General features: G+C 47.8%; 1 protein-coding gene across 2 annotated transcripts in view; it reads right to left on the minus strand.

Annotated features, from left to right (window-relative positions):
- Window positions 1-9206, minus strand: part of Clec17a (C-type lectin domain family 17, member A) — a 22262-nt gene extending 13056 nt beyond the window's left edge. The window contains exons 1-9 of one of the 2 annotated variants that reach the window (XM_013512236.1): window positions 9067-9204; window positions 4621-4986; window positions 4394-4480; window positions 2271-2303; window positions 2138-2188; window positions 2018-2059; window positions 1816-1860; window positions 756-908; window positions 603-665 (exon numbers count right to left, since the gene is read on the minus strand). In XM_013512236.1, the coding sequence (XP_013367690.1) occupies window positions 603-665; window positions 756-908; window positions 1816-1860; window positions 2018-2059; window positions 2138-2188; window positions 2271-2303; window positions 4394-4480; window positions 4621-4986; window positions 9067-9097 (871 nt within the window). In that variant the 5' untranslated portion in view covers window positions 9098-9204. Of the gene's footprint in view, window positions 1-602; window positions 666-755; window positions 909-1815; window positions 1861-2017; window positions 2060-2137; window positions 2189-2270; window positions 2304-4393; window positions 4481-4620; window positions 4987-9066 lie in introns of both variants that reach the window. The other variant, XM_013512237.1, reaches the window with a different exon arrangement.

Below are 9206 nucleotides of genomic sequence, written 5' to 3' on the forward strand. Positions count from 1 at the left end.
AGAGAGAGAGAAAGCAGGAAACAGGGAGGTAGACTTTTGGAGATGCAGAGAGGAAGCAGGGAGAAGGAAGGGCAGGGGAGAAAGGGGGAATGAAATTTATTAAGATGCAATATGTGGGGCTGGGGATTTAACTCAGCGGCACAGCGCCTGCCTGGCAAGCGCAAGGTCTGAGTTCGATTCCCGGTAACGGGGGGAGGATATACAATATGTATTGTACCAGTTCCCCAAGATGAATGTAATTATTATATATGGAAAATATACGCTAAGAATAAAAAAGATGTAAGAAATGAAACTAGCGTGCACTTCATAGTTATGGTGCCTCCTCCCATTTTGAGCTGGTTGTGTTTTAAGCTCTCAACAGCCACACGTGGTTTATGCCACCGTATTGGACAGGGGAGGTTTGCACATGCGCGCGCGTGCACACACGTACACACTTCCGGGGCCGGGTATGTGGCAAGGACCACATCTGATCATTCTACCCCCCACCACTGGAGCTCAGCACAGTGCATGACACAGACGGCGACTGGTTGGTCTTGGAGCTGGTTTCCGGATGCGCTGGTTCTGGCCATGCGCCCAGGAAGCCAAGACTTGAAGGTGCTCACCGTTCTCCTGCCATGCCCGCTGCTGCACGGATACCATCCTCAGCGCCTCCGCCACCTCCTGGTCTGTGAGGAAGAGCCCAGCCTGAGCCCGGGGCCTCTTGTGCCCCTCCCCCAATCGCCGTCCATGCGCCACCCCCTCCCCTCCCTACTCACACTTCAGAAGGGCCACGGTGAGACTGACGCCACTCAGGAGCAGCGACGTCACCACCAGCAGACACAGGAACACCAACCACCTGTCCTCTCGTCGGCACCCAGAACCCCCGGACTTCTGACTGATCCAGGGCACTGGAGTTGGTGGGGCTGAGGCTGGAGACACAGAAACCCATAGCGGTGCTTCAGAGAGCAGTGAAGGGAGCCTTAGGCCTTTTTCCAAGAGCAGCGGGCACAGAGGTCTGTAGTCTTGTCTGTGTCACCAGATAGGGACAGCAAGAGAGTACTGAGGAAGCCAGAGCACATGTATGGAGCATTGATCAGGTGCTGGCCATCCTGTTCTGTCCCTCTTACCTTACTGGAGCCTCACCCCTATCATGATGGAGAGGAAGTATTATTCCCATTTTGCTGGTGAGCAAATTGAGGCTTGGAGAGGTTACACATGACTGGAACCCACCTTTGCTCTTAATGTCTATGATGCATTATTATTTCCTACTCCCCAACACCACCTGCTCAAGCAGCACCCCACTCATGGAATCTTGTGGACACTTACTTCTTGGGCATACAGAACATTCCCTGTTTCCTCACCACCTCCTCCTCCTCCTCCTCCTCCTCTTCCTCTTCCTCCTCCTTTTTCTTCTTCTCCTTTTCCTCTGTCTCCTTCTCTTCTTTACAATACTGACTGTTAAACCCAGTACTTTTGCACTGAGCTACAATCGCAGCCCTTCCTTAGGGTTTTTCATTTTATTTTGAGATACAGTCTCACTAAGTGACTAAGTTACCCAGGCTGGGCTTGAACTTGTGATCCTCCAGCCTCAGCCTCCCCGAGTGCTGAGATGACAGTGTGCACCACCACACCTGGCTCCTATATCTTCAGTAAGCAGGAAAGGGGCCTGAAGAGTCCTCAGGAAACATCTCCACTCCCCAGGAGCCTGGTGTAGACTCGGGAAGGACCCGTTTTTGAAGGAGAAGCTCCTCAGTCCCAGTTTTTCACTCTAGAGCTATTGTTCTGGATCACCGGGAGGGCAAGATAGGGAGACGCCACAAGGGGCCTCGGACTTACTAGTTATGGATGACAGGAATGAAGGAGGCTCCCGAAAGTTGACACCTTGGAGGAAGAAAGAGAGAAGTTTGTGCAGAAGTTGCTCAGACACTCCGGTTCCCCAGACCAACACCCCTGCTCTGCCGTCTGGACAGAATTGGGATGAGAAGGAAACACCCAGGCGGCCCCTCTCCTGCTCCTTAAAGGGTTCCCCGCCGCTCACCCGAGGGAAGAGGCGTACAGGTGACTGCGGGGAGATCCAGGGCTGGAAGGAGCAGAAAGGAAACATTCAGAGGAGGGCTTCAGCCAGGCGAGCAGGAAGCTGCCAGCCCTGGACCCTCACCTGTAGTCTTTGGGGGCTTGAGAGGAAGAGGGGGGTTCTCCACTTTATTTCCTGCCAAAGGAAGAATGGTTGTTCAGGCCTAGGGCGGGGCAAAAGCAGCACTGGGTCCTCTGCATCCCCAGCCCCAGCTCACCTGCCTTGGGGGGCCTCGGCGGAGCCAGGGAACCTGGAAAAGAGAAAGCCAGAGTTAGGGCAGATGTGAGGCGGGAGGAGATGGCAGGAAGTGATGGAAGTAAGGTCAGAGTCACAGTTGGAGGCGGGGTAGAAACAGAGTTGGGTGTGAGAACTGCATCAGGATGAGGGAGGGGACAGAGTTAAGGCACAGTGATCAGCTGAGGTGATGGTGCACATCTGTGATCCCAGAACTTGGGAGGCTGAGACAGGGGGATCTCTAGTTGGAGACCAGACTGGGCTACATAGCAAGACCCTGTGTAAAAAAAAAAAAAAAAAAAACAGGAAGAAAGAGGGAAAGAAGAAGGAGAAAGAGCAGGAGGAGGGGAAGAGAAGCAGGAAAAGGTAAAATGAACAACCATCTTGAATTGCGAGCATTTTAACAGATGGAGTCTCCCCACATAGCCTCCTGAGTAGCTGGGACTGTAGACAGCACCAACAAGCCCAACTAGACTTTCCCAGGTTAGAGTCCCCCATCACAGGAAACCCCTCAGTCCTGGGTGAAACGGGACAACTGGTCACCCTGAATGAAGGTCAAAGTCGCTTTTGAAAGTGAGGCTGGAGCTTATGTTGGGATTGGGCAGCAATAGATGGGGTGAATGAGGTAAAGGAGGACAGTAATAGATACGGGAGTCCGATGTTAGGTCAGGGTGTGGCTAGAATGGGTAATGGCCCTGCTGCCAGGTTTGGAAATGGGGGCAGAATAGAGTTTGAGTGGGTCCTAGGTTTGAGAAAAAGGACAAAGTTAAGGTCAGGTTGCAGCTGGGTTGGGATATGGTGATGAACTGGACTTGAAGCTGGGCTTGGTGCCACACACCTGTGGTCCCAGCACTTCGGAGGCTGAGGCAAGAGGGTCGCTGTAAGTTCAGTACCAGCCCGGGCTACATAGTGAGATGCTGTGAAAGAAAGGAAGAAAAAGCAAGCAAGCAAGCAAGCAAGCAAGCAAGAAAGAAAGAAAGAAAGAAAGAAAGAAAGAGGAACAAGGGAGGGAGGAGGGAAGGAGGGAAGAAGGAAGAAAAGAAGGAAGGAAGGAAGGAAGGAAGGAAGGAAGGAAGGAAGGAAGGAAGGAAGGGAGGTGGAGGTGGAGCTGGGCTGCATTTGGAGGTGGGGAGAGGACTGTGTGGGGAGTAGGATGCAGCCTGCCTGTCCTTGGACTGCAAGGGTAGAGAACGTAAGCCGGGCTTGGTGGCACATGACTGTCATCCAGCAGTCCAGCAGGCTGAGACAGGAGGATAGAAAGTTCAAGCCCAGTTGGGCAACTTAGCTACTTAGCAAGATCTTGTCACAAAATTTAAAAGTTTAAAAGGCTGGGGACATAGCTCAGTACCAGGAAGGAAGGAAGGGAGGGAGGGAGGGGAGGAGAGGGAGGGTCCTATTCCAATGGAACGACCCCTGTCAAGCCACACCAGCGTGAACACCCCTGGTGACCACTACTCAGGGAATCCTTTATAGTCACTAAACAGGCTCTTGAGGAACCCTGCATCAAGCCTGAGGTGCCCAAGTCTAAACAGAATCTATGCCTTGAGTGAGGTATGGTGGCATGCACCTCCAGTCCCAACTACTCAGGAGGCTGAGGCAGGAGGATCACTTGAGACCAGGAGCTCAAAGCCAATGTGAACAAGACAGTGACAAAAAGACCTAGCCTTGAGTGTAAATGCGAGAATGCCGGAGAGCCAAGAGTCAGTTTCTCAGACACCAGCTTTCCTGCCTCAGCAACTTTGCAGCCACCCATGTCTGGGGGGTTGTCTTCCTGACAGCTCCCTGCTGGTCCTCCCAGAGCCAGGCCAGTGTCCTCGCGTCTGACCTCCCCGAGTCCTCACCATTGCAGGAGAACCCTCAGCTCCCCTCAGAGGTCTCCACTCCCGCCATCCCTTCTGTCTCCATCAACACGGAACACGACGCCCCCGCTCAGACGCGAGGGTCCTCCGGAGAAGGACGGAGCTCCAGGGCTCTGACGCCGCGGCGCCTGGGCTGGATCGGCCACCCAGCAGACTGCGTGTGTCAAATGCCCAGCCAGTGCCCCGGCAACCCTGCTCCCTCCGCCATCCCCAGCGTCCACATCCGATCCCCAAGAAACCCTCTAACCTGGCTTGGGGGGAAGGTCCTTATAGGGCGGCGCTGTGTTCTCGTAGTCATCTCCATCTTCCTCCTCCTCCTCCTCCTGCAAGTTCCCTTCCAGAGAAAAAGCCAGTCAGGTCCCAGCCCGTTCCTTCCTCCATCCCTCAGGCTCGGGCTTCGATCCCCGTTGCCCGGGGCGTGACCAGGATGCTGACCACAGCCGGTGCCCAGCCCAAGCCTGGCTGCAGCCGTACCTGCCAGGCCTGGGTGCCGCCCAGTGTTGCTGTACAGGCTCAACATGACTGCGGGGAGCATGAGGCGCTGAGCGTGCAGCTCCGGTAGCTTCTGCCAGGCGTTCCTCCCACCCAGGGGCCGGGGACTCTCTCGGTTCCTTTTTTTTTTTTTTTTCCTTTTAAAGTCAAGTACATGCAAATCCAGCTTGAGAAGAAATTCTCTCGATCTCACACATGCTCGTCTTTCCTCCCCAAGATTGCCCAGAAGTGGCAAAGGCCACAGCCCCTGTCTTTGGGTCCCGACAGAGCACCCAGCGTAGGTGACAAAGGTGGGTGAGTTGTTCCCTTCACGGGACTTTCCATCCAGATAGGAGAAATGGTGAACCCCTAAAGGAACAGAAATAAGAACTATTGTCTGTAACTGTAAATCATCAGTAACTATAAATAGAACTATATTTGTTATATTTTATTTCTCAGATGACTAAGTGCTATTTTTTAAGGTAGTGGGATAGGACAGGGTGAATGGAGAAGGGTAGGCAGGAAACACCTCCTGGAGATGCTGACATCTGTAACCAGACAGAAAAGTGATAGAGGCTAGGTACTCCCACATCCCTCAGTGAAGTGCTGGGACACTGTTCGGTTATCTTTGGCTAGGTGACAGGACACTCCAAAACAGTGTCTTAAGGCAACAGTGACGCAGATGTGATAGCACACACCTGTAGACTCACATATCCGGCAGGCTGAGACAGGATGGCAAGTAAGAGCCCAGCCTGAGCAACTTTGTAATTAGTGAGAACCTGTCTGAAGAAAAATTTTAAAGCATAGAAAGGGCTGGGGATGTAGCTCAGTGTGAAGGTCCTGGGTTCAATACCCAGTATGAAAAAAATTAAATGTAGGCTCGGTGTGGTGGCCCATGCCTGTAATCACAGTACTCAGGAGGCTGAGGCAGGAGGATTGCTGTGAATTCAAGGCCAGCCTTGGCTACATAGTGAGTTCAGGATCAGCCTGAACTACATAGCGAGACCCTCTCTCAAAAAAACAAAAAAAAATTTTTTTAATTTAATATAAAAATATAAAAAGGGCTGGTGGTGTAGCCCAGTGATACAGCACTTGGCCTAGCACGTGCAAGGACCTGGGTTTAATCCCTAGTACCAAAAAAGGAAGGCAGAAGCCAGGCGTGGTGGCACACACCTGTAATCCCAGAACTCGGGAGGCTGAGGCAGGATAGATCGTTGCGAGTTTGAGACCAGCCTGGGCTACAAAGTGAGCTCAAGGCCAGCCTGAACTGCATAGAGAGACCGTGTCTCAAAAACAGACCAAAAAAACAAAACAAAGCAAAACAAAAAAAAAAAAAAAAAGCAAGATAGGATAAGAATACATTATGTCACAGTGATTGCTGCTCAGGAATTTGACAGCAACTTAAGTGGGTGGTTCCAGCTTAGAATCTCTCATATAATTGTAGTCAAGAGGTTTCCTGGATGCCCATTTACTGTGGCACTGTTCACAATAACAAAGATGCTGAATCAGCCTAGGTGCCCACCAAGAGTTGGATAAAGGAAATGTGGTGTATACACACAATGGAGTATTAGACAGAGAAAAGGATGAAACTGTATGATTTACAACAAGCAGCATGGATTGCCTTGCGGGTGTAGTTCAGTGGCAGAGTACTTACCTAGCAAATGCAAGACCCTGGGTTCTATCCCCAGAATCACTAAAAATGAAAAAAACAGTCCTTTTGCTGGGCATGGTGGCACACACCTGTAATCCTAGCACTCAGGAGGCTGAGGCAGGAGGGTCGTTGTGAGTTTGAGGCCAGCATGGGCTACAAAGTGAGCCTGAACTGTAAAGCGAGACCCTGTCTCAAAAAGACCAAAAGAAAAAAAAAAACCCATGGATGGGGCTGGGGATATAGCTCATCAGCAGAAGCACCTGCCTGGCAAGTGCAAGGTCCTGAGTTCAATTTCCACTACTCAAAAAAAAAAAAAAAAATGAATGGAACTGGAGGACACAGAATGAAGTGAAATAACCCAGGCACAGAAAAATACATATTCTCTTTATTATGTGGCAGCTAGGGGGCTGGGGATTTAGCTCAGCGGCACAGTGCCTGCCTGGCAAGCACAAGGTCATGAATTCGATTCCCGGTACCAGAAAACAAACAAACAACAACAACAACAGCAACAACAACAACAACAACAAAAATATATATGTGGCAGCTAAAAAAATACTCAACCTGAAAGTAGAGTAGTGATTGCTAAAGGCTGAGAAAGCTGTAGGAGGGGGAAGGTAGAAAAAAGGAGATGGAAAAAAAATGAAAAAAAATGGAGAAAGGCAGGTGGCCAGGGGTAGGTGGAAAATGGAACTTGTTCCATGCACACTATAAATATATACAGTTAATGTATGTTGACTAAAATTGGAATTCTAATCCAAAAATAATTAAATAACTTAAAAAAGGTTCCTAAGATAGACTCAAAGTTGGACCCCCAAATAGTCCAAGTCACAATGTAACATTTTGTAACTCTTTCTTATACATGTTAGATGAATTTATAATACATATAGTACCAAGGTCATGAATTTGATTCCTGGAACTGGAAAAAAAAAAAAAAGAAGATTATACATCATAACCAAGTTGGATTCATCCCAAGGATGCAGGAATGGTTCAACATATGTAAATTAATAAATGTAATAACCATATTAACAGAGCCAAGGACGAAAACCATATGATCATCTCAATAAATGCAGAAAAAGCTTTAGACAAAGTCCAGCACTCATTCATGACAAAAACCCTACAGAAAATTGGAATAGGGGCTGGGGATTTAGCTCAGCGGCAAAAGCGCCTGCCTGGCAGGCGCAAGGTCGTGAGTTCGGTTCCCGGTACCGGAGAAAAACCAAAAAAAAAAAAAAAGAAAATTGGAATAGACAGTCTTTATCTCAATCTAATAAAAGCCATCTATGACAAACCAACAGCCAACATCATACTAAATGAACAGAAACTGAAAGCTTTCACTTTAAAATCAGGAACAAAATAAAATAAGATAGAATAAAATCTGGAACAAGACGCAATATGCCCTGTCACTCCTCTTATTCAGTAGAGTTCTGGAAATGTTATCCAGAGCAATCAGATAAGAGAAAGAAATAAAAGGAATAAGGGCATGAAAGAAAGAAGTTAAATTATCATTATTTGTGGATGACATGATACTCTACATAGAAAAACCCCAAAAACTCCACCAAAAGATTTCTAGATTTAATAACCAAATTCAATAACATAGCTGCATACAAAATCAACACTCAAAAATCAATAGCCTTTCTGTACATAAATAATAAACTCACTGAGAGAGAAATTGGAAACCACACCCTTTACAGCAGCATCCAAAAAATGAAATACTTAGAAATCAATCTAATGAAGGCAGTAAAAGACCTTTACAGTGAAAACTACACTACTCTGAAAAAGGAGATCAAATAGGATATCAGAAAATGGAAAGATATCCCTTGCTCTAGGGTAGGAAGAGCCAATATAATGAAAATGGCCATACTCCCAAATTGTCATACAGATTTTAATACAGTCCCAATCAAAATACCAATAGCATACCTCACAGAATTAGAAAAAGCAAAATTCATTTGAAACCACAAAAGACCCAGAATAGCAAAAACAATTCTGGGCAACAAAGGCAAGGCAGGGGACATCACAGTCCCTGACTTGAAAGTATACTACAAAGCAGCATGGTGCTGAAAAAACAAAACAAAACAAAACAAAACAAAAAACAGACCCAATGGAACAGATTAGAAAAAGCAGAAACAACTCCAGACATACTCAGCCACCTTATCTTTGACAAAGGAGCCAGACACATTCACTGGGAGAAAGATAGCTTCTTTAATAAATGGTGCTGGGAAAACTGGCTTTCCACATGCTGAAGATTAAAATTAGACCCTTATCTTTCACTATGCATTAAACTAAAATTGAAGTGGATGAAAGATCTAAATATTAAAACACAGACACTAAATCTGTTGGAAGATAGAATAGGTAGAACTCTTGAAGACATGGGTGTAGGTAAAGACTTTATGAACAAAACCCCAGTTACACAGGAACTATCACAAAGAATCCACAACTGGGATCTCCTCTTATTAAAAAACTTTTGCACAGCAAGAGAAACCACCAGCAGAGTAAAGAGACAACTGTGGATCTTACAGGCCTCATGAAGGAATGAAGCTAAGGACAAGAAGATTTGTTATATACTGTTTGGGGGAAAGAAAAAATATTTTTTGAGACAGGGTCTCACTATGCAGGCTGGCCTTGAGCTCACTTTGTAGCCCAGGCTTGTCTCGAACTCTCAACAATCCTCCTGCCTCAACCTCCAGAGTGCTGGGATCACAGGCATGCACCACTATGTCTGGTTACCCTGCTTTGCTAGTATTAAGAGGTAGGGCCTTTTGGCAAAGGCTTTATTTGGGGAATGAGATGAATGCCCTTACACAAGAGAAGACAGCAAGCTGTCACTTCCATCCTCTCTGTCCTGCTACAGTCCCCTCTGGTGCCATCTTGGATGGAGAGAAGAGCCCTCCTCAGTCACGTTTCAAACTTGCCTATGCCGTGATCTTGGACTTCCTGCCTC

This window comes from Chinchilla lanigera, unplaced genomic scaffold (genome assembly GCF_000276665.1).
Source record: "Chinchilla lanigera isolate Chin_1 unplaced genomic scaffold, ChiLan1.0 scaffold00014, whole genome shotgun sequence".
Lineage (NCBI taxonomy): Eukaryota > Metazoa > Chordata > Mammalia > Rodentia > Chinchillidae > Chinchilla > Chinchilla lanigera.